At 47.4% G+C, this 25,355-nt stretch overlaps 1 protein-coding gene across 8 annotated transcripts in view; it reads right to left on the bottom strand.

The window, feature by feature from the left end:
* ZNF236 (zinc finger protein 236) overlaps positions 1-24,779 on the bottom strand; it is a 68,364-nt gene extending 43,585 nt beyond the window's left edge. For 4 of the 8 annotated variants that reach the window (XM_070452990.1, XM_070452992.1, XM_070452991.1 and 1 more), the window contains exons 1-9: positions 24,698-24,779; positions 14,356-14,498; positions 13,034-13,198; positions 8,266-8,444; positions 7,465-7,589; positions 6,993-7,165; positions 4,750-4,893; positions 2,969-3,172; positions 1,797-2,025 (exon numbers count right to left, since the gene is read on the bottom strand). In XM_070452990.1, coding sequence (XP_070309091.1) covers positions 1,797-2,025; positions 2,969-3,172; positions 4,750-4,893; positions 6,993-7,165; positions 7,465-7,589; positions 8,266-8,444; positions 13,034-13,198; positions 14,356-14,498; positions 24,698-24,752 — 1,417 coding nt within the window. In that variant the 5' untranslated portion in view covers positions 24,753-24,779. Of the gene's footprint in view, positions 1-1,796; positions 2,026-2,968; positions 3,173-4,749; positions 4,894-5,956; positions 6,053-6,992; positions 7,166-7,464; positions 7,590-8,265; positions 8,445-13,033; positions 13,199-14,355; positions 14,499-24,697 lie in introns of those variants that run through there. The other 4 variants (XM_070452993.1, XM_070452994.1, XM_070452995.1 and 1 more) reach the window with 4 other exon arrangements.
* Positions 24,780-25,355: the final 576 nt, after the last annotated feature.

Here is a 25,355-nt window from a genome sequence, read left to right as displayed (position 1 = left end):
TTCTTAGGGTACCAGATGGTATCAACTACCCTTGAAGAAGTGTTTTTGTTTTCGGAAATGATCATTACATTAAAAGTATACTGGTTCCTCTAAGAGGAGGGATTTCTTTTAATCAAAAGGGGTGTCTTGAGACATGCCCCGAGTAATTTTTTCATCTCAACATCAGAGATGATTAAAACAAAATAAGCTTGCTCCAACCTATACTAAAAATCACGTTTAATCTAAAATTTACTAGAACTACATAAACTTGCTCAGTACTCTAAATATTTAATGTAGTCAAGTATTTCAAAAATTAAAATTTGCATAATCTTTACAAACTCTCTAAGTACAACATCCATCTTAAAATAACGTACAATAGGGTTAACTGCAGTTCCATTCTGGAATCTCCATATCTTTATAAACTCGGTAAGTACAACACCCCACATTAAAATAATGTACAATAGGGTTAACTGCAGTTCCATTTTGAAATCTTCATCTGATGCTCAGTGCAGAAGAGAAAGCCGTTTCTAACTCTGAAGACGGAGGACAATGTGGGATGAAGTCTCCCCCCTTCAGCACCTCCCGGAAGCCAGCCTGGCCTGCCCTCAGCCACATCTGAGCATCTCCGGACATTCACGGCAACGTGCAGCAACTTGTTTCACAGGGACCGTGGGCTTTCGTCACTTTATCAGGTGTACAAAAAGGAGGTATTCAAGAACGCACAGCTAACAGGGGACCTTCAAGGCCACCACACAGCTGACAAAAATGTGAGGCAATGGCCCTTATTTCCTTCTTGCCTCTCCAGATCCCAGGAAAACCCAGACAATAAACTGCTTGGGTTCCATCATCCTGTTTTTCACTTGGGGAGGAAGGGTTGGATCAAAAGAGGAGGGAGAAGAAGGAGAGTAGGGCCAAGATGTTTTGTGGGCTGAAACTCAAAGATTTCACAACCACATGTTAGCAATGAGACAATACATTCTGAGAAAGAAGTGTTAACAGAGATCACAGGGTTAGTCCATGCCTCCCAAGAATAGTTAGTGCATTAAGCAAACATTTTTATAGGACCACTTCTCCCAAAAGGCAGGGATCTATCTTAACCATGAAAGACACAGTAAGGCCTGCTCCGGCATGGTGAGCTATACCAAGCCCCGTGGGATGTTCAGAAATGCACAGAACGCATTCCAGCTGCACACAAGTGACCCAGGGAACCAGGGGTCCTGCTTGTCTTCGGCACTGAGGAAGGAAGACCCCTGCTCCTACAAGGCAGCGACATGAGCTGGCCTCCAACAACCGCCTGAATACCCCAGAGAACGAGAGAGGAGGGTGAGGAAGGAGACACGTGTGACGCAGCCACGTCTGTGGGAACGCACGCCACTCAGCAGACGCGAGAGTGCTGAGGGGACAGCAGGCACCCAGCTTCACCATGACACGTGCTGTGTCCAGACGACCGGAAGGGAGGCAGAAACGCAGGTGGGGCGGGCTTCCGAGGGCCAGGAGCCGGGGAACAGACGGCGCCACTGGGAAAGGGCCAAGTGGGGGGCGCAGGGGAGCTTCAGGAGCATCAGGTGGGGGCTCTGGGGGACGACAGGGCAGAGACTGGCGGGAAGGGCTGGCAGGAAGGAGGGCTCAATCACGGGACATCGGCCGCCCGCGGAAAAGGGGCAAGTCCAACAAGGCTCACCACAAACAAATGCTACTGGGTAGAGACGATCGGGGCCTTCAACAACACATCCCCTTCAGAAGGAAAAAGGAGGGCACGACTCTTAAATAGCAACTGACCACCCAAATGTCGGAACCTTAAGGCATGCTAAAATTACCTGGTAGAAACGGTGATTTCTTCTTTATAATCTTTTTCTCCTTTTTATCCAGCTTCTCTGGGCTTTCCTGCTCTTTCTCTTGCTCTGTGTCTGTAGGGTCAGCTGGCTCACTTGAAACGCTCGTAGCGTCTGGGGTCTGGCCCTGAGCTGCCGCGGCCTTGGTGTGGCTGGGGTCGCTCGGATGCGCTGCAACTGGAATTGAAGACAGCCCACTGTTTTCTAAGGCTTGCTGAGACAGAACAGAACTAGGAGGTTAGGAGGGGTGACGCCCGCACCTGCCCACCAAAGTCAATCACAAAGACATGAGCAAGCCTGACCTGCAGAATTCTGACTCAACCCCACCAGGAGGAAAGCCTCCATCGCCAAGCAGTCCTCTATTAACATAAGGGAAACGTCCAGCTCTGGAGGTGGAAACGTCCCTTTTGAAATCTGACATCTTACCCCTACCCAAAATATGGCATGGCAAGCATTTGCGTTCTAAAATTAAAGGGGATTAAAATTAATTACACTGCCTGGTAGAACTGTTTTATCAGACAACCCTGGTTGTCTATAGCACATCTGGGAATCACTGTTAAGAGACGAGAGGGGCTTCGCCCTCAGGACACCAGCTGTCACAGGGTCCTGACAGCCTGACTCTTCACTCCCCAGCCAATTTGTCACCACGAAGGTGGAGCACACAGGTCAGCGTTTACCATCGGCAAGGAAACAGAGGGGCGCGGGGGTGAGGGCCGCGGCGGAGGAATGGGCCTGGGGGAGAACGAGAGAGGCCCCGTGCGCCCTCCTCCGCCAGCTCCAGGCAAGCAGAGATGCTCACATATGGTCAGAACACACAGTGCTGTCTCCAAGGAGCTCGGGCAAGAATCAAATAGTCCTCACCCTCTGTCACCAGGGACAGATACAAGAAAGCCCTGAAAAGCCTATTCTTTTCCAGGAAACTCACTTACAGAGAAAAAAGTTAGGTTTTTTAAACTTTCTGTTTATAGATTAACAAATCATTTCAAAATCTGCACTTTCCATAAGTAATCAAATAAGCATGCTTTGTTTCAATATAATCGTTTCAGTTAGGACACATCTTTCGTGAAGACGTCTTTACTGAGACAAGCCCTGAACACTGATTCCCAGCGATGACCCAGGCCCTGGCGGACACGGACAGCAGGGGCAGCGCATCTCACCTGCAGGATGTCCTGGTTGATGCCCACGGTGATGCTCAGCTGCTGGGCGGCCTGGGGCGGCTGGCTGGCCTCCACCGGCCCCGGCTCCGACAGCTCCAGCAACTGCTGGATGACGTCGGTCACCACCTGCGAGCTCTGCTGACCGGGAGCCGACGGGACCTGGGCGTCCGTCTGCTGGAGAGGTAAAGTCTGAAACAACGTGGCCTGAAATACACCGATGTTTCATTAAAAATGGTAAACAAGTATGCTAATTCGTACACCAATTTAAAAAAAAAAGAAACCAGCATTATCTTCATTATGAGCATCAAAATCTAACAATATTCCAAATATGCCTCACTGACTTTTTAAGTTAGACCAAAACTGGCTCTTAGAAAAACATATTCAATGAATTTTTCTGTAACTCTTTAAGTCTTTTACATGGTAGTAGAGACTATCACTTCAAGATGAGGGATTAAGCACACAAACCTCATCCCCCTGTTGGTCACTAAAATGAAGGAGAAAAAAGTTACCAAACAGAGATAATAAGAAAGAAATCACTGTGGTCTAAAAGTTTTCTTGATTCCTAAAAAATAGGGGCATTGGAGGAATAATAGCTCTGTAAAGCCACAGCCAACAGTATGTAAGGGGAGAGCTGATCTGATTCCTTAGAAACCCAGAAATCTGAAAAACACACACATAAGACGTGAGGTCAGAGAACCTGCAAGACACTGTCATGGCAGATATCAGGACAAACTCCTGCACGACATTCTCAATGTTTTATTGAGAATGTAGATTTTTTAAATGACTTGGATATCATTCCAGGTAATTCACTCCACCTACATGCTGGATTTGTATACTGCCAAAAGAAAAGGGAAAAAAACTCTAACATTTGCTTGATTTATGTATTGAAAATTTTATTTAAAACTACTCAGTCCAAAATAAAATTGAAGACCTGATTACAAGAATGATTACTCTCCAGTTTTAGAACTTCTTCACAACACTTTCCCTAATCAAGAGTAAGCTGAGGACTCATCCCAAGCCACGAACATTGTGAGAAAGGAAAAAGCCAACCCTAAACGGGAGCCCCATGCTTGGAGACTAAATAGCAACTGGGCCTGCGCTGTCCGCACTAAGAGGAAGCTGCCAACCTGACACCAGCTACTGGCTGGCTGCACTCATGAGGCCCCTCTGCACTCACGAGACTAGTCTGCTGTGGTCAGGACACCACGCTCCACACTTAGACGCCGCCAGGCAGCTCAGCTGAGAGGGCAGGAGAAGAAGCAGACGGAGGCTGAGCTACCAAGTCTACAGGAAGGAGTCAGGTGGGCGTGCTGAGTCACAACCTTAACTGCATGTTAAACTGGAAAATACAACTTAGTTTCCCAAAAGTGCAAGGTTTCAGGAGAAAGAATCACCATCACATCAGACCTGGGGAAATATCACTTTAAAAAGAGAAGTGATTCTTCAATGATAATACAAGCATAAAGAATATTCAATAATCATCATCAGTTAACATTGACCGTAGGAATTACAACTTCATGACAGTGAAGACGTTTGACCTTATTTCTAACTGGTTCAGATGACACCCCATAAATCAGAATCACGTAAAAATTATTTTAAAGTTTCCAAAAATTTGATTTTCTTTCATTAATTAAGCAAACAAATACAAGTAGGACCCATACTTCCATAGAGGAAACTTTCATAGCACCTTTATGATACTACTATTCAATTTTCAAGGTCATAATTAAGATGACAGATTTTGGTAAAAGAATATCTTCTGTCAATCAGCTGGCCAAGCTTACCGTTAAGACGTGAGCAGTCTCTGTAGCGCCTGCTGAATTCTGTGGTCCACCCATATGCATCTTGCTGATGTGAGTGTTCAAGCTACCTAAACTTTTAAATACACAACTACATTCTGTACAATTATAGGTAGGGCCATTCTTGACCTTAAAGAACAAAAAAGAAAAAACAATGTTTCACAATTAATTGTTAGATTAAAATATTTAAATGATGGCAAATTATAACTAACCATTCAATTAAAATGACAGAAATAACATAACTCTTTATTATACCTTTTAAGTTAGAGAGGTCTAGAATCAATGACCTGACTCTGTAATCAATATTTTCAGTCTGGGATTAATTGAAATTTCAGTCTTTTCTATAAATCAGAACTGGCTCGGGAGTGAAAAACCACAATTTTCAGTTACTGTGCTCTAGTTAAAAAAAAAAAAGTCTGACCTGTTCTCGATTTCTTAAATGGTTAAGCGTTCAATAATATGGTTTAAGTGTTCAACAACCAAGGCCAAACAGACTTTTACTCTGAGTCTTAAACACACAAGTCAGGAGGGCGGCCGCCAGCTGCAACAGTCACGTCACATCTGACGAAGCAGAAGTGGAGCATGGAGCAGTGACGGGAACAGGGCCGCCGGCATGGAGGCGGCGCCCGCCAGTCTTCGCCCGGCTCTCAGGCCCCACACCCACCCTGTCAGCTGTGCCTGCCAGCCCTGCATTCAGGGGGAGAGAGACTCCATCCTGCCAGCACCTCGAGAAGAGCAAGTCCACGGCTTTAGGCTCGCCACAGAATTAGATAACACTCCAAGCAACCTTTAGGGGTTGTGCCCGGAACACCAGAGTCGGTCCCACTACAGGCCCCGGGGGTCTCTGGCCGGGGTCGGGCGGCCCTGGCCTTCCCTGCAGGGCTCCCGTAAGCCGGGCAGTGCTCAGCCTCCTTCCCTGGTGCTGTGTGTGCAGACACAGATCCTTGGCGATCGCCTTCACACGGAGTGACTCCAGGAGGCACCAACGCGGACCAAAAGGCACCCTCACAAGTGCTCTCCCAGGGCCCCTGGATCTTACACAGTGAACAGTCTTCAAAAGCAGCTTCACTGCATGAGTTCTCAGTCTGCTTGTAAACTATCAGAACTGGGTAAGCTTTTCTTCATTTTACTGTTACGTAAGGATTTATTGTTACCTAAGGATTTACCAAGGGAAAAATTAAAAGACATACACCTGCTTTTAGGACTGTGATACTTTTCATCCTCCAAAGCAATTACATAAAATAAATGATCCATGGTAAGAGTTTTGTGTTGCTTACATACGTCTTCATCATCTCCAACTAGACTAAATAAGACACCAAATCACGACAGTTAACAAGAGCAAACATGAATGGGATGAAGAGAGATACCCCCAGAGGCTGACAAATCAGTATTATCTGGAGACAACAGAACACTGGAACATCAGTTTGGCTGAAATGATCAGTTAATGTGCAGTATGGAGGGGAACCCACTGGCCAGGACTCTGCTGGCAGAAAAGGGGAGTGGGCACGCACACGAGGGCAGCAACGCCAGCACAGAAAAACACTGCCTCCTCAGTTCATCTCTCGTCTCTCAGGTCCTTACACTCGGACGCGTCCGTGTTTCAGGTTCACTAAAGGCATGACGTGACACAGATTGATGGACCGTAACTAGCAACGGTATTATGATTATTTTCAAACGCTTATTCATCAAAGCTATAACATTGTCGGTAAAAAGACAAAAAATAGTATTTTATATTTCCATATAACCCAAAAAGGTTCATATGTTTTATATATATATATATATAGATATAGATATAGATATATATTATTCATGTGTATGTATGTACTTGTGTATATATATACATATATATGTATTTGGGGGAGCTTCTTAGGTGGCTCAGTGGTAAAGAATCTACCTGAAATGCAGGAGAAGTGGGTTCAATCCTTGGATAGGGAAAATCCCCTGGAGGAGGGCATGGCAACCCACTCCAGTATTCTTGCCTGGAGAATACCATGTGAGGAGCCTGGCGGGCCAGTCCATGGGGTCGCAAAAAGTTGGGACATGACTGAGCCTGCACTGCACACAAACAGGGTTTGCTCTGCACAAACCCTTCATCTACATTTAGCAAGTGGGCTCACCCTTCACTCCGGGGGCACCTGTGCAGCCTGTGACGTCTGCACCCCCGTGAGGACCTCCCTGCTCCACCCTAGCCTGCCCGCCACACGCCTACACCCCGGGGACATGCTCACCTCAGAGTGAACCCTCTGCACATGGGACTGGAGGTTCCCTTTCTGAGAAAAAGCGGCAGGACAGAAGGCACAGGCGTGGGGCTTCTCACCCGTATGCTTAATCATGTGAGTCTGCAGTGCTCCCTTCTGGTTAAAAGCTTTTCCACATTCGCTACACTTAAATGGCCTTTCACCTGGAGAGGGAGAAAGATGATCAAAATACGATTCTGCACTGTGTGAGCATCTGATGGGTTAAGAGAAATACTTCTTAAGTTACCCAAACTCAAGACCGCACATCTGCCCCCTCCAGGCAGAACGCCTCCCTGTGGCCGCAGACCCACACTCCCACTGCCTCCTCAACATCACAAAGGAGCACCGCGGGCCCGGCAAGCAGTGGGAAAGCTGAAACCCTGGTCCAGGCCGGAAGGCTCCAGGGCACAGTCTGGCCCCGAGGCCCAGTCAGGGGTCCTCCAGGAGCCAGTGCGCCCCACACCTGTGTGTATCCGGACATGCCGCGTCAGCTGGCTCGGCTTCTGGAACGTCTTTCCGCAGTGCGGGCAGGAGTATGTGAAGCTGCTCCTGTCGATGTTCCTGTTGTACGACCTGGTGCCGGCCACCCTGGGATCCCGGAGGGAAAGCACGCAGTAAGTGGGGGTCCCTGTGTCCCCACTGCTTCAAAACCAGCGAGAGCTTTAAGGAGAGATCAACTGCACACACAGGATGGAGGAGGCTCCCACCTCCCCAGTCTGCAGCTGCCGCCCTGCGCCCTGGCTCTCCCTGCTCCAGCCCCCACAAGCAGCCTCGCCGCATCCTGAAGGCTGGGCAGGAACCTCCAGCCTAGGCTTTCTCATCTGCAAAACGGAGACCACAGCAGTATCCTGGCCTGAAGGGTGGTCTGTTAACGATTAAATGAAGTTTTAATTATCTGTTTGCAGACACACGAAGCAGTGTTGGATACGTGCAAGCTCCAGGTAGTACAAATAAACCAACTCACTAAAAAGGATGCTACTCTGGCCCTGTGAGTTCACTCTACACACCTTCTTACCTGCCCATTAAAAGTGTACTGCCAATACCTTGTTCTACAGCTGTTACTGTAATACAGCTAAAAACTTCTACCCTCAGTCTGATGTTTCATTTTTTACCTTATCTGCCTTACTGCAGACACGACACGGAACACAGGTTATAAAAGCCATCCCAGTACCACACTCCCGAGTCGCCCTGCTCCTGTTCCTAAAGCAGCGTGCCAATTTTTCATACATGGTGTAATCTTCTTTAGCTGGGAAAGGCTCCCCACCTGATCTTGTAATGCGTCTTCATGTGCTCCTTGAGCTGTGAGGACGTCTCGAACTCCTTCCTGCAGGCCTTGCAGGTGTGACTGCGGCTCCCAGCCAGCTCCTGGCGGTGCTCCTCCATGTGGATGGCCAGCTGGCTCTGCAGGGTGAACTCATCCCCACACTCGGAGCAGATGAGGTTCTAAGGGGGAGAGGCCACCCGTGAGCATGCGGACGCGCCGGAGCATGGCTGCTTAAACCGCTAACGCACGGAGTGCACCCTCCTGGGGAACAAACACTGCCTTGCCTCTCAAAAGATATACCGCGGGGTCCAAACACGAGGATACAAGAAATCACTTCTTTGTTGACAGAAACACAGGGAAAATGATGAGAGAACACTACAGCTTTTGAGCAAAGTGAGCTGCTTCAAACTGACTGCTGGGTAACAGCATTTTGTCCATCTACGCTGTGAAAACTCTGAAGCAGGACTTGCACACCACGAAAAGGTCAGGAAAGAATTTAAATTAAGATGATAGTTTAATAGACTTCCTTAAAACAACCTGACAGCTGGTAAGTTCTTAAATGGAAACACCTATCATTCTTTCCGTCTGGTTTATGTGGAAGGTCGATTATAGAACAGTCAGCGATTCCGTCCAGATGTGCCTGGCTGAGCACCTGTGGGGCTAACATAAGATACACACAGGATTTCAAAGGCTTACTGAAAAGAAGGCAAGGTGTAAAACAGCATAGTAACTTTTAATGTGTGACTTACAACATTTTGGATATATTTTCATAAATAAAATAAAATTTATGTCATCTGTTTTGTTTCGACTTCTGAAAATACAGCTACAGTAAATTTTAAATTACTCATGTCTCGGTTAGGACAGCGCAGGTCCAATGTTCTAAAGCTGGGCCTTGGTTCACGTTAAGGCTCCTAATCACTAGCCATGTGCACCTGAATGTGCTGACCGCCCAATGTGTGTGAAACAGCACACATTGACAGCAACACCTGCCCTCACGGGGCACTCACGGGGCTGTCACAGTTAAGTCCAGAGATGCACGTAAGATGCTGGACAGCTCAGCACACACAGGCAGTGCTCAGAAATGAACTGCCGACATGGTACAAAGTGAGGTGGCCCCTAATACAACTATTTATTTAAAAGATCCAAACGTGGAAAAGAACGCGCGTAACCTGTTAGTGAGCCTAAACCACTAGTTCTAAACAACAGAATACAAAGCTATCTCTTCCCACCAGACTTTAATTACTGCACCTGATGGTCTCTCGAATGCACAGAAACCTCACTGAATGAGGCCGTTCACTGACACTACTCAGCGCATCCTTCGCGGAATGGATGAAGTTGAATGGGATACTTGGAGCAATCCAATAACTTCAACTTAAATAACTTTAAGTTAGTGTTAGTATTTAAAAATTTAAGGAAATAGCAAACTGCTGTTTTGGTAGTATCTTGCTGATAATAAAGAAATCTCTTTCTTGCGAACTGTCAAAAATTTTTTAAAAACACCTACAACAAAACTTGCTGCCCACCTCGAATGCAGCGGTAGGGCCACATGTACCCTGACTCTGCAGGCAAAACATTCACCCTGCACTGACAACTTACAGTCATGACACAAACCGTGACTTTTATCCCCCATTCCCAGACCTGTTTATTTGCTCTGGCTCAGATCCACCCTCTTTTTCACATACTTTTTTTTTTTTTTTTTTTAACCAAATGAGCAGGCGAGTACATTTCAGGAGATATCTACATGGATATTCCTCTGAAACTTGTCCGAACTTTCTGAGTAAACCCTGGCTTGTGTACAATTAGTTCACGTGGTGAAAGCAGGATGGAGTACACGCTGAACCACAACTGACATGGGCTATCGGATGGGAGGGTTTGTAGCTGCCGCGACCTCACACCCGCCAACCCCAAAGGCCTGGATGGGCCTCCCATCCCTCTGGGCCCCAGCAGCCCAGGTCCCGGGCACATCCCGGTGGCAGCGTGAGGCCTGGAGGGCAGCAGGTGGCCTGCCCACTGCACTGCGCTTCCTGCAGCCAGAGCTCCTGCTCACGCCTCCTGCAGAGGCAGGTGGTCCTGGGTGATGTCAGTGACTGCCGAGCGGCCAGCAGACCGTCAAGGAAACGTGTGCCTTTCTTATCAGTCCCCATCTGGCTTAAGATGAAATTTTTTAAGTCAGAGTCTGAGACACGATAACCAGCAACCACCTTCATGCTCCTTGCCTGTAACACCTGCCCTTTCTGCCCCCTCCGGGGGCCACCGAGGCCCTTCTTTCGCGCCCCCCGGGCACCCCTCCCAGACTGTCTCAAGAGCCCTCTGCCCTGCCCACAGGAATCTGCCTCAAGGTGCTACTCAGTGTTCGGGAGACGCCCCAGCCGACCCCGCCCTCCTGAGCCCAGCGCAGCAACCCGCCCCAGACATGGTCTCCCGGGCTCACGGCAGGCAGGGCCAGCTGGCGGATGCACACAGACCGGGGGAGTGGAGGCCCAACTCACAGGGCCCCCGCCGCCAGGCTTCCCCGCACGGCTGCCGGCCTCGAGCACGTCACAGCACTGCAGCCCTCCGCCGACACCCGACTCCCCGCTCCCATCACACAGGTGTCCTCAAACCGAACCTCAATGCGGACCGCCACCCAGCTGATGGGCGCCGCGGGCACATCCCACACTCCCCTCCCACAGAACACACGCACATCAGTTCGCAGCAGTGATCCCAGCATTCCATTCACACGATCCCCGTGTGTGTGTGTGTGTGTGTGTGTGTGTGTGTGTGCACGCGCGCGCCCACATGCACCCCTGGTCAGCTCAGCCCTAGGTCCCCAGGGCAGGCTTCCTGTGCCCGCAGCCCCCCAGCCCCTCACAGAGCAACGCGAGGCTGCGCTGGCCACGCCCAGCCCAAGGGCAACCCCACGGGCCAGGGCAGCGGATGCCATAGAGCACCGCGGGGCCGAAACAGTACCCGAGACTCAGTGAGCTGAAGAGGACAGCACAGAACGCAAGCACTCGGCTGCCTTCGTGGGGCGCACAGGTCTGTGCGCGCACTGCCGCCCCCAGACAAGCTGCTCTTGGGAGAACTGAGGTCCGGGGCCGAAGGCGGCTTAACTCTCTACCCCTTTCTCTACTGTTTGAGTCTCACTATATGAACTGAATCCCAGATATCTTAATATACCATATTAAACACAGTCTGCCTTTTGAAAAGAACACACTGGCCATTTCTGGACAGTGCTACAGCTGTCCAGATTGTGGCCGGGCCTACAGTCTGCAGAAGGTACAGAGGGGCACACGCTTTCTAGAATACAAGGTGGCACTCTACAAAGAACCTGAGGAAGCCTCGTTAATTCAGTAAATCCAGTTGCAGGAGTCTATTTCAGTGAAAAGATGAAAGGCACATGCGTTATCTGCATCATTTATAGTAGTGAAGGAGAACAAACAACTTAAATGTTAAAATAAAGGAAACGGTAGAAATACCATGACTCTATCCAGGTGCTGAAGGCTCTAATAAAGCGGTTTAGAATAGCGATGTGGGGGAAACACTCATGGTTGACTCAGTGAATGAGGGAAAGAGGCATTCACAAATACGAAAGGAACAGAGCAGATGACATGATAGTATATAACTACATTTGCGCTAAAAACACTAATCTTAAACAATTATGGAAGTAGATGTACACCCCCCAAAAAGCCAGAAACAGCACAACTGACCCTTGAAAAGCATGGAAGGCTAGGGCCATCAACCCCACGGGTGAAAATCTGAGCATAACTTTACAGCGGGCCCTCCATGTCCACGGTTCCCCATCCTTGGTCCTGGAGCCACCCAGTCCTGTCAGACGTGTTTACTTAAAATTTCTACCCACGCTGCTCAAGGGTCAACTGTATATGCATTCTCTCCCACTGGTGCGACTATTGGTTCTTTCACTTTTGTTAATCTTCAGTTTCTAACTTTTTCCAAAATGAACATGTATTACTTATATAATAAGATTTTAAAAGATAAAAAGAAATTATTTTATACAAAAAAATTAAAGACGTAAAAAGAGGACACAAACCTATACATGATGTACAAACTCAGTTTTCAGGATGCAGATTTTCCATGTGCAATTAAATGTTGTATGTTTTTCTGTCTCAGGAGAAAACCACACCAAATAGTTACCTGTAATCACCCCTGGGTAGCTGAATTAGAGGTGACTGCTATTTTCTCTTTGCTACATTTGCATGTTCCTGACTGTCTACAGTAACGGTGAGGGGTGATATTTTACACTTCACGCGCGCCCACCCAGCAGCAGGCAGGCCTCTCTGGGCAGCATGCCCCCAACACTCTCTACTCCATCTTAAGACTGTCCCCTTTCAGACTATTACTGGGGGGCATAAACTGCTTTGTGTCTTCATGAATTTCCTCTCTTCTCCCAAATGCCCATGTGTCAGGGGATGCAGGAGCCAGGCAAGGAGACTCTACCATCTTCAGAGGCAGAAAGTTTACCTTTGGCCACTCAGAATTCTACAGAAGCTAACTTCTGTTAAGGAGAAAACAGGGGTCACCTCCGCCAGCCACTGTGGACGAACTTTGATCCTCCGAATACACCACAAATTAAAAAGTCTCGCCTAAGCTACTGACACGACCCAAAAACAGATGCTTTACCAGGGACCCGGAGACTGGCTGAGGCAAGTTTCAGGATAATAGGCTCCATGACACCTATACAAAAGACTTTTTCTAACTAAAAGCCTCCTGACCCAAGATGAGATGCATTTTAAAAATCAGTGAACAAAGTATAGGCCGAAATAATTACCTCTTCCTTTTCATGCAGCATAACATGTGCTTTGAGACTAGCCACTCTGGAGAATTTCTTGTTACACACGGGACAAGTAGGATCCTCCCCATTGTGGGTACATTTGTGAAGGGTCAGGTTGAACTCAACATTAAAGGTTTGGGGGCACTGGTCGCATCGATGTGGCTAGGTGGAGAGAAAAGTCGAAAAGCTACTGAAACACAGTCTTTCCACAATAAACGTCATTCAAACATTAGCAAGCACCACAATCCACAGATAAGCTTTAGAAGCAACTTCTGAAGTCCTTCTGGACCTGAAGTCAATAAATCCAAATTGGACACAGGAAAGCTCCTTACAAAATTTCTCAAAGCAGTATACAGAGACATCACATTTGCATAGAAAATTATTTCTAATGAGAAATGCTGCATATAAATGTACCAGAATGAAACCTCTATGAAAGCAAAAGTGAGAGACTTCAACTTATTGGGTGGGACTTTCCCCTTCTTTTTATGACAACTCCATTGCTGTAAACAAAATCACTTCCAACAAAGTAAGTAACCATAACACTCTCACTGGATTGTCGCACGGCTGCCTAGCCCCACCTAAAATTCCCCAAATGGAAGGTGTTCTGCCACTTACTTGTACCAAAGAACATGCCTGGTATTTCTCTTGGAAATAAACAGACCCTAATGGGTCAGGATTTTCAGATTTTCCACCTGGGAGGTTAACGCCCAGTGGGTTCTGGTGTTAGCAACATATGGTCACAGCTACAACATCATCACTCGTGCCCAGAGTGAGGCTGGAGCTGCTCACACCCCGCCCTCCAGAAAAGAGCGCCTGGGCTCAAGTCCCACCCCAGAAGACTCACCGGCTTAAGCTGCGCTAGCCCAGAGGGCTCTGCGCTCACTCTCTTCAAGGGGCTTAAGTTCCAACCACCCTGACACATCCCACCAGAGGCACTAGAGTTCAACCCCTGTGTATCAGAGGGATGCTGCCTGCAGAAACATGATCTAAAATACCTCAAATTCCTTAAGATGCAAGACCCCGTGAGGGTAACACTGCCTACCAGAGAAAAACACATCGAGACATGGGAAGTTGAAAGAAAGTCATATTTAAGATTAATTTCTCTGTCCACTCACGAATAATTTCATTAGATTCACTAGACAAGCTCTCACCTTCTCTCACCACCTAACCATAGCTAGAAATAAATACTACAGCTAAAAACAAAACGTCAAAATCTTCATTTACATAATAAGCAATGTAGGAATAAGAAAGAATGCTGATTTGACAGTTCCTCCAGTTTCAACGCTCACATTTCCGACATCCTTCTTATAAATACATACCTTGTCATTTCGCTCGTGATCCCGCATGTGGCGTTGAAACTGGGACTCTTTTGGAAAAGATAGCAGACAGATTTCACATTTATGGAAGTTTGGAACTTGATAGTCATAATTAGTGTTCTCCGCATTCAATGTTAAAACTCCATCTATAAAATTGCATAAGTATAAACAATAAATACCAGTTGTTATTCTCAGCACATAAATGAAACTAAATTATCCTGTTACTGTTTCAAAACCAAATTATGTCAGATTTATGAGAAATTTCAGATGAAATTAATGATACCTTAAATTTCTTAAATGGACATGTTTTTACATTAGAAATGAAACATGCTGTGATGACTGAGACAGAGATGACTATGCCCAGGGTTTTTAGAAACCTGAAGCTAAACTCCTGAGGCTTGATACCCACTCAGCAACATACAAAAGCCATCATATTTCTTAACCTTGCCTGCCAGCTCAATACTGTTTCTAAGTCACAACAAATCAGGAGGCACTTCTCCACTTAGTCACTGTGAGAGTTCATCAATAATCCAGTTTCTTAAATCACTCAGTAAACAAAATGCTAGTAGAAATATAAAAGCTAATTCACTAATTCAATCTACCTCTGAAAGCTGCTGCAAAGCAAGATGAAGGCAAGAGGTAAAAACTTCTGTTCTCTTTCACAGCTGTAGTTCATGAGGTTTTAAAGGATTGCAGTGCTACAGACAACCCTCAGGCTCTACTGCATGCTTTCTATAAACCCATTTAGGTTAATAGCTATAAATTTAAACTGTTTAGTCCCTCAGTCTTGTCCAACCCTTTGCAACCCCGTGGACTATAGTCCGTTAGGCTCCTCTGTCCATGGGATTTCCCAGGCAAGAATAGTGGAATGGGTTCAGTTCAGTTCAGTCGCTGAGTCGTGTCCGACTCTATGCGACCCCATAGAGGTCGCAGCACACCAGGCCTCCCTGTCCATCACCAACTCCCAGAGTTTACTCAAACTCATGTTCAACGAGTTGGTGATGCCATCCAGCCATCTCATCCTCTGTCATCCCCTTCTCCTCCTGCCCCTAATCCCTCCTAGCATCAGGGTCTTTTCCAATGAGTCAACTCTTCGCATGAGGTGGCCAAAGTATTGGAGTTTCAGCTTCAGCATCAGTCCTTCCAATGAACACCCAGGACTGATCTCCTTTAGGATGAACTGGTTGGATCTCCTTAGCCATTCCCTTCTCCAGGGGAATTTCCCAAACCAGGGATCAAACCTGGGTCTCCTGCATTGCAGGCCAAATAAGATTAAACATGAAACAATCACAAAAATTTACCAAGAATGTCATGAAATAAAGATGTCCTGCTGCTGCTGCTAAGTCGCTTCAGTCATGTCCAATTCTGTGCGACCCCACAGACGGCAGCCCACCAGGCTCCCCAGTCCCTGGGATTCTCCAGGCAAGAATACTGGAGTGGGTTGCCATTTCCTTCTCCAAAAGATGTCCTAAATCTCTTCAAATTTTGAGAGTAAGTACTCTAAGTCTTATAATTTGGGCACAAATACATAATACACATTAACTATACAGAGACAGAAATATGGCACATATAACTCTCTATATCTAACTTGACCCCAAATAGTAGAATTCAGAAATTTGGAGGTAGGGTAATGGGTTAATTTTAAGATTCAAAGAAGCTCAGGAAAGTCTCCTATGTGGTGAACACAGCACTCGAGTATTTTCTCTAGACTTTTATGTCCCTCTCTGAGTAGACAGCCTGGAGCTCCTGCCTTGGCCAACAGTCCCCGGGAAAAACAGCAAAATGTGCCTGAAAGCAAGAGCCATGAAACTCCCATGAATGGGAGGTGGGGTGAATCAACGCTGGAGACAGAGCAGAAGGGGATAGAGAAGGTGGACAACAGCTTCAAAAATTCTCCTGGCAGATCCTCAAGTAAAGCAAATTCCAGCTTCAAGAAATACTAACGTTAATTCAAGAGACTGTAACTTCATTCATAAGCAAAATGGATTGGCTAAGATATTCATAACTTCTATTTATTCTTAACTCTATCCACATCCTATCCAAAGCCCATACACTCAAAATCTCTACACTAAACTAATAACAAAATGTTCTAAGACTCCTCAGGTCTAAATAAAATGATTGCTGGGACCACATTAATATGCTGTTTCCTTTGGAAAAGTTTGTTATGGGAAGAAATACTGAAAGTATGAGTGAAATACGTGTTGACAAACATGTTGTAAGAACTCAGGAGCCAAGTCTTTTAACCTAAAGGCTGAAAATGGTATTTAAAAAGCCCCTCAACTTAATTTCTAAAATGCAAAATTAAAATGCTATTTCAGGACACAGAGTAAAACAGTTTTTATAGCCTTGATGTTGAAACTACACTTAATATGCTATCTAAAATTGAGAATTAAATTGACTGCGATTGATAGATAAAACCCTAAGGGACCAAAAAAAGGTATATTTAAAACTGAAAAATGATGTCATTTTGCTTACTGATTACGACTTTTCTAGAATTCCAGGCAGTGCACCCAGATGCTCCCCTCACACAGACACGCCCACCACTCTTCAACTGCTCACCTGCCTCCTCCAACTCTCTAGCAAAAGGAAACAAAAACTGATCAAGGAAGATCAGAAACTGAGCACTTCACTTTCTTGAGAAAAACCTGGAGACCAGTTTGAAGATCAGTTTAACTCTATGTACACAGAGACCCTAAAGAGCACATGAAAACAGCTGTCTCTCCACCGCCCCAAATAACAGAAGGTCACAGAGTCCTGCAGATTAAGACGCTGCTTCCTGCGGCTGCAGCGACAGAAGTGTAGGGACAATCCAGGAGCGCGGCCATCTCTCTAACAGGCATCCGTGCTCCTCGACACCCTACCCGTTACCCCATAATCATGCCATGCCATGACTACCCAGAGTCAGGCCTGGCTTGTGATGAAGGGGACAGAGAGCTGGCTTACACGCTGCTCTTCCCTGGAACAGGCCTGCACATCAGGCCGGTCCGCTCACCTTTCTAGCAAAGGTGGTCCACGTCCCCAACCTGAAGGATCAAGGTCAATCTCTTCTACACAAAATGCCTATGATGTGACACCAGATTCCAGCAAGGCCTACTGCATTCATAGCGTTCCCGGAATTTAACTCATATTTGCATCCCCTGACTAAAACCATTCGGTACTGTGCATTTAAGATCTCAGCTACCCATAAATTCTGATGAGGCATTTTCAGTTTCTAAAGTAACTTTGCCCCAAGCTTTTAACCTGATTTTATTTTGTTTTGAATAGGAATTTTCCCAAAATAGAGCTGAGCTCCCTATCTTCTGCTCTCAACAGGCACCTGCCCTACTTCCCTTTTTCCATCTTTCCCTACATTCCTCCAAGAACTAGCCCCCTAGCCATCAACTGCATGCCCTCACCGCGTCAGCCTCTGACCCCACAATGCTCTCTGACATCATCAACAGGCCTCTGTGAAGTCTGACAGTTATCACCCCTATTTCAAACCTCTAACACCTTGGCTACTCTCTTCCATTCTTTCCCTCTTGTTTCTTTAATAAGACGAAAAATTCTACTTTCTTTTCTCCAATTTTCTACTGCTCCTCCCATCTATGTCACCATTCCTTTGGGCTTTTTCAGGTAAAAGTCTATGAAGCGTTTGGGCCCATGGACCCTTTCACTTTGCTTTGTCACTGCATCTCCAAATCTTTGCACGGGGCCTGGTGTATAATGTGTGCCTTATAAATACTTGCTAAACACGTGGAGATGAGACCAAAGCTAACGACTTTTTGGTGTCTCCACATTAGTTTGAGGCTCCCAGGACCAGTATGCCCATTTCCACTTTTGCCTCATTGACTCACGCCCTCCACTCATACCTAACTTAGCTTTCACACCCTTCCAGCTTGTCATGTGTCCACCAACTGCTCTTCTTCTGCTTATATACTGTTGACCCCTGAATACCTCAGGGGTCAGGGGTGCAGATGCTCCAATAGGTGAAAACCCAGGTAACTTACAGGTGGCCATCTATATCCACGGTTCCTCTGAATCCATGGATTCACCAACCACGAATATATGGTACTGGAGTATTTACTACTGAAAACAATCCATGTATAAGTGGACCCACGAGCTCAGACCCACCTGTAAACTTTGCTTCTAAAGAAAGGATTTAAATTCATGTAGATGTACATTCAGATATACATGTACATTATCCAAATTTAACAAAACTACAAAACATTAAAATCATAGCAAAATAAAGCCCTAGTTATCTACAGCCTCGCCTTCCAGCTAACATACCGAATTCTAGGCTCAGCGTCTGAACACAACCGAGCTTTTCTGAGAAGGATTCAGCCCTGCTTAGTGTAACGGCTCCTATGACAATGGAAAATGTTAATTTCTGCACATATACAGAATCATCTCTGGTTGATCTGTCTGCCATTCTGCTTTTCATCCCCGCAAACATACAGCTGATGGCAGCGCTGCAACAGCACTACGCAGGCCACAGAGCGCTGTGCAGACCTGCGAGAGCTCAGCCCGAGACGAGTCCCGGGTCCCAGTGAGCGGTGCCTGCCCGGTGCACGCCCTCTCTACTGTAAGGATCCTACAACAGAGGCGTCCACAGAAGGCATGGGTCACAGGGTACAGGCCACGGAAAAGCAAAGAATGCCGGACTGGGGGTCACGGGAGCGGTCTCGAGGCAGCCAACCACCATATGTTTGCATGCGGCCCACTCGCAGGGCTGCTGTGAAGATCCAAGTTACAAAACATGAGAAACAAAAAACAGCTTTCAAAAAGGTGAAATCCATGTCCAAGAGGACGGTTAAAATTAAAAAGTCAGACAAAACCAAGGACTGATGAGGATATGGAGCAGCTGGAGTTTCATATACTGTGACAAAGACTGAAATTAGAAAACTGACCAAAAGACGTCAGGCCTGAGAAGATATTACCAATGACTTCACCTAAAAAAGTTCGATAAATGGGCAAGACTAATCTAGGTTGTGCAATACCAGGACAGTGGTCAGTCTTACAGGGGTAACTGATCAGATGGAGATTTCTAGAGTGCTATTAATATCCCATTTCTTAATCTAAGAAATTACGATTATAATCATATGAATTATTATTATAACCTATATAAGCTGGGTGCTGATTATATGAGAAAGCTCATGTTGTGAAAATTCATTGAACATAATTTTCATTCTTCTCTGTATGTTATATACCAACATGAAGTTTACTCAAAGTAAAGTGATAAAATATGCAACTTTCCTTTGTATTCCTGTCTTTCCTTCCAGACTGGGGTCAACTAACCAGTGTCTAGCCTTTCGGGTAAATTCAGTTTCACAGAACACAGCCACGCTCATAGGTTTATGTACGACCGTGGCAGTTTTCCGGCTGCAACAGCAATTCTGACTTACAATAAAGACCTTAACGCCCACAAGGCCTAAAATATTTACCATATGGCCCTACAGAAAAAGTCTACCAGCCCTTGCCCTGGCCAGGAAACCAGGACTCCACACCCGCCAGCCATTACTACTGCAATCCCTGGAATGGCTGTGACCTTCCGCTCTGAAGCACCACAGTGACGTTTCAGAGTGATAGAGGCATTCAGAGCTGGTATACACTATCCCTTACCTTTTACAATAAGTAGCCTTCTTATTTACTTAGGCATAATCTCTTTAAAACTAAGACTTCTATCTTAGTCACTGCATAGAAAGACTGGATGTTCCCCTAAATAACAATTTTCAGATATTAACACAATAAAAGCAGTTATCTCTGCATTTCACCATTTTGCCGGATACCTATGTATGTACTTCACGCCTTTTTACCCCACCTGCTAAATGTTCTCTGCCAAGCACTTTCAATCAACGCCACAATGAGCATTAGGAAATAATGATTAGCAATCACCTATTTCCTAAAAGCATGCAGAGATAGTGTTTTCTAAGTATGACAAGCATACCACCAGCAGTTTGTAAGGCGATCTGAGGCAGCATAAAAAGAAGTCACAATTTTCCTGGCTAGGTATTTACAAAGTCTTAAAGTATACTTGAAATTTAGATGAGGTGCTAGCACGTAGACAGACATATGGACCAATGGAACAGAATTAAAGAGTCCAGAAATAAACCCACACCACTCATCACCAACTGATTTTCAAAACGGGGGTCAAGACCATTCACTGAAAGAACAGTCTCTTCAACAAATGGTTATGGGGACAAATGGACATCCACATGTAAAAGAAGGTATGCAGACTTAAAATGGATCAAAGACTTCAATTTAAGGAACTAAAGCTATAAAACTCTCAGGAGATAAGAGGGAAAAGTTTAATGACTATGTAGTGACGATGAGGCTTATTTCTTTACTTATGGCCTGTGCAGTGCTTAGTCACTCAGTCGAGTCCAACTCTCTGTGACCCCAAGGACTGTAGCCTGCTAGGCTCCTCTGTCCATGGGGATTCCCCAGGCAAGAATACTGGAGTGGGTTGCCATGTCCTCCTCCAGGGGATCATCCCAACCCAGGGATCAAACCCAGGTCTCCCACACCGCAGGCTGATTCTTTACTGTCTGAGCCACCAGTGAAGCCCACTTATGGCCTAAAGCTAAGTATTACTTTAAGAAACATTTTTATGCTACCAACAAGGGATTAATCTCCAAAGCATGCAAATAGCTCATACAGTTTAATAAAGGAAAAACACAAAACAAAAAAAAAAAATCAAAAAATGGGCAGAAGACATAAACAGACATTTCTCCAAAGACATAGAGATGGCCAACAGGCACATGTAGAGATGTTCTATATTGCTAATGATCAGAGAAATGAAAATCAAAACTAAAATGAGCTATCACCTCATACCAGTCAGAATGACCATCATCAAAAAGTCTACAATTGCTGGAGAGGGTGTAGAGAAAAGGGAACCCTCTTACACTGTTGGTGGGAATATAAACTATGAAGAAAGTATGAAGGTTCCTTAAAAAACTAAAAACAGAGTTGCCATATGATCTTGCAATCCCACTCCTGGATGTATATCCAAAGAAAACTCTAATTTGAAAAGATATATGCACCCCAGTGTTCACTGAAGCACTATTTACAATAGCCAGATGGCCATTAACAGGGGAATGGATAAAGAAGATGTGGCACATATATATATGTATATATATGTATGTATAATGGAATATTGTTGTGTTGTGTTAGTTGCTAAGTAGTGCCTGACTCTTTGCGACCCCATGGACTGCAGTCCACCAGGCTCCTCTGTCCATGAGATTTTCCAGGCAAGGATACTGGAATGGGTTGCCATTTCCTTCTCCAGGGGATCTTCCCAACCCAGGGATTGAACCCGGATCTCCTGCACTGCAGGCAGATTCTTTACCAACTGAGCTATATGGGAAGCCCTAGTGGAATATTACTGAGTCATAAAAAAGAATGAAAGAATGCCATCTGCAACAACATGGATGGACCAAGAAATTATTACACTAAATGAAGTAAGTTGGAAAAAGACAAATATCACATGATATCATTTATATGTGGAATCTAAGAAAAAAAATACAAATGAGCTCATTTACAAAACAGAAGTAGACTCACAATGAAAACAAACTTATGACTATTAAAGGGAATGGATGAGGGAATAAATTAGGAATTTTGGATTAACATATACACACTACTATATATAAAATAAACCACAAGGACCTACTGTGTAGCACAGAGAACTCTACCCAGTATCTTGTAATAAACTATAATGGAAAAGAATTTGAAAAATAATGTGTATAATAATCACTTTGCTGTACACACGAACCTAACACAACATCATAAATTAGCTACAGTTCAATTTTTTAAAACTGTTATCAAATTGCATTTTAACAAAAAAGGAGACATTTTTGAGCAGGCCTCCTCCCAGTCATTTTTGGAGGTTTCAGCTCTGACATCATTTTCCCTGGGAAGCCTGACTTCTAGTGGTTGTCATCTGCTGCCATAAAGTGTTCCTGCCATCAGAGAACACATACTGTCCTGGAAGCCAAGGCAGAGACTTTGTCTCTGTTGTTAACCCTTGCACCCCTAGCCCTCAGCACAGTGCCCAGCTATGACAAGAAGTGCTTTAAAATACTTGTTGAAATGAGTTAACCCACATGCAGGGCTTTATACTGATCACAGCAGAACAATGTACTGCACACTTTGAACTCAAATGTAGATTCAAACTCAACTCTGACACTTACCAGCTGGGTACACCTTCCACATCTCTTAACCTGTCTGAGCCTCATTCTCTATCTGTAAAAATCCCCACCTACCTTCCAGGTTTTTCTTAGAATAAAACTCACAATGTGTGACACCAAAAAACAAAATAATTTCAGATCATGAAAAACATTAAAATCATAAATGTTAGTGCAATGTTCCCCAGATCTTTTCGTTTCAGGACATTCTTAAATATCAATGAGGACCCCCCCACACAAATCCTAACTTTATATGGGCTATACCTATTGACAGCAGCCCTACTAGAAATCAAAACCAAACAACTTTTAAAACACTTATTCACTGAAAAAATATATTATGTTAACAAATATTTTTATGAAAAACATAGTCTTCAAAAACAATAGGAAGAAGTTTTCACTTTTGTAAATTCTTTTCAACGTCTGGTTTAATAGAAGACAGGAGGCTCCTCACATCTGCCTCCACATTCTCTCTGTTGCCTCTCAGTGAAATTCAGAATAGGTGGTGGCCTTGGCCGCCTTGACTCCTGCTGAGTCAGCAGCTTTGCCCCCCACGGCCTGTTTATGATCAGTGCAAATGATAACCGAGTGAAGAAGTCCAACAGTCTTAGCACTACTAAGAAAACAGCTACCTTGCAGACCCCTGAAAGTGTCTGCACGAACGCCCAGGGGTCGGTGAATCACATTTCGAGAACCACTGTGGTAGAGAATGGCTGATGGTGGCGGGATTAACCTTCAGAAAGGTCTGAGGAGGCTGCTCCTCGGAAGCTGAAGCACAGGACCCAAAGACTGAGGGTTAGGTGCTCAGAATAGAGGTGCGGAGACACACCAGCACCGTCAGCGAACAAAGGGCTGAGTGCAAGGGCAGAGAAAGTAGAGTTGGACAAAGGCCGGGCCAAGGAGGGTCCTGCCCGGCGGGGATCTTAAGTTAAAGGGGTGAGAGACCCTCCGGATAGTTTGAATCCGGGTGTGGCCATCTCATTTACATTTTAGAGAGCTGCCTCGGGCTGACAGGGTATGGATTTACAGAACAGGACAAGCAGAGACCAGTCAGAAGGCTCCCACAGAAGCCGAGGCGATAACTAGTGGGCCAAGGACTCACCCTGGAGAGGGGAAAGAGGAAGGCCAACTGAAAACGCGTTTCTGAGGAGAAGCTACAAAGCCATGGGCCGTCACAGAGAATAGCATAATTATTTTTTTTTTAGTTTGGGACTTGAAAAGCCAGGTGAACAGGGCGTGATGTCACTAGTTCGAAGGAAAACACTGTTGGAACAGGAGGTCCCAGCCTTATCCTAATGCAAACTGTCTTTTTTCTCCACCGTAAACCTTCTTCCAAGTAGACAGTTGAAAGACACTGCACTTTTATTTTCTGCAGAAGTCGTTAGCAACAAGAATCAATAAACTGCACAGAACAAGTACTGAAGACCTCCGTCCAGACTGCATCCGGCACGCGCACGAGCTCCGGGCGGTCAGGACCCGCCCCGCACCTGTGCGGGGGCCGGCCCCGCAGGTCTCGGCCGGAGGGGAGCGCCCGCCGCCCGCCCTGAGGGTGCGCCCAGCCTGCTCTCGGCCCCTAGGGCTGCGGCGGGCACAGCGGGACCCACGGCTCGGCCGCGCTTCCAGAACCCCGACCCCCGCTCCTCAAGCCCGGACCCCCGGGCAGCGCGGGCCCGGAAGGCAGCGCCCCCGGACGCCGGCCCCGCCGCCTCGGCCCCACGTGTCAGCGGGGGCCCCCGCACCGGGCCCCCCCGCCGCCGGGGCCGCCCGCCGCCCCTGGGCCGCCGCTTTCTCCTCAAAAATGCCTCCCACGACCCGCGGGAGCCTGGCCGGGCGGGCGGGGACGCGCGAGGAGGACGGGGGAGGGGGAGGGGAGGGCGGCGGCGCGCGCCTCGCCCCCGGCCCCGCCGCCCGCCCGCGCGGCCCAGGAAAGTAGGCCCAGCCCGGCGGAGGGGCCGGCCGCGCCGCGCCGGTATCATTCCGCCCGCGCCCTTCGGCCCGGCAGTCGAGCGGCGGCGGCGGCGGCGGCTGGCGCCTGACGCCGAGAGGCGTCCCCCCGGGGCCACAGGCCCCGACCCCAGCCCGCCCTGCCGCCCCCGGCCCGGCCCGCTCCCGGCGCCCCCCGCGCCGCATCCGGGAACTATATTCGCGCGGAGCGGCACAGCGCGGCCGGCCGGGCCGGGGCCACTTACCGGTGTCGCCGCGCGCCTTGCTCTCCTTGGGCTTCGGGGGGCGGCCCCGCGGCATCGTCGACGGCGGCGGCGGCGGCGGCGGCCCACCCCTCGGCCGCACACACACTCACACACATACACTCGGCGGAGCGCGCACGCGCGGGGACCGGCCGCGGAGGCGCGCCGCGCGCCCGGCCGAGTGAGGGCGGCGGGCGGGGCGGCCCGGGCGGCCGCCTAGCCCCGGGCGAGCGCCCGCGGGCCTCACGGCGGGAAGACGCCCGACCGAGCGGACGGGAGAGCTCGACCCGCGCCAACTTCGGCGGGTTCCATGGCCCGGCGGGCCGCGCTAGGGGCGTTGAGCGCGGGCGCGCGGTGGGGGCGGGGAGCGGCGCCCTGCGCATGCGCGCTCCGCCGCTCGGGCCTGGGCGGACGGAGGGCGAACGGCCGCGGGCGCCGGGCGGCGGGGCTTCGGCTCGGGCGGATGGACACCCTGGCGGGCGGGTCTCCGAGGTGCTGAGCAGCCGAACTCACCCGGCTGGGACAGCCATCGGTAAAGTAAGTGGGGGAAGGTGTGTTGGTCGCTCTGTCGTGTCCGCCTGTGCGGCACCCTGGACTGTAGCCCGCCAGGCTCCTGTGTCCATGGGACTCTCCAGACAAGGGTACTAGAGTGGGTTGTCAT

Source organism: Odocoileus virginianus, chromosome 22, assembly GCF_023699985.2.
Source record: "Odocoileus virginianus isolate 20LAN1187 ecotype Illinois chromosome 22, Ovbor_1.2, whole genome shotgun sequence".
Classification (NCBI taxonomy): Eukaryota; Metazoa; Chordata; class Mammalia; order Artiodactyla; family Cervidae; genus Odocoileus; species Odocoileus virginianus.
Note: the sequence above shows the minus strand (reverse complement) of the source record. Positions and strands in the feature narration are given on the sequence as shown.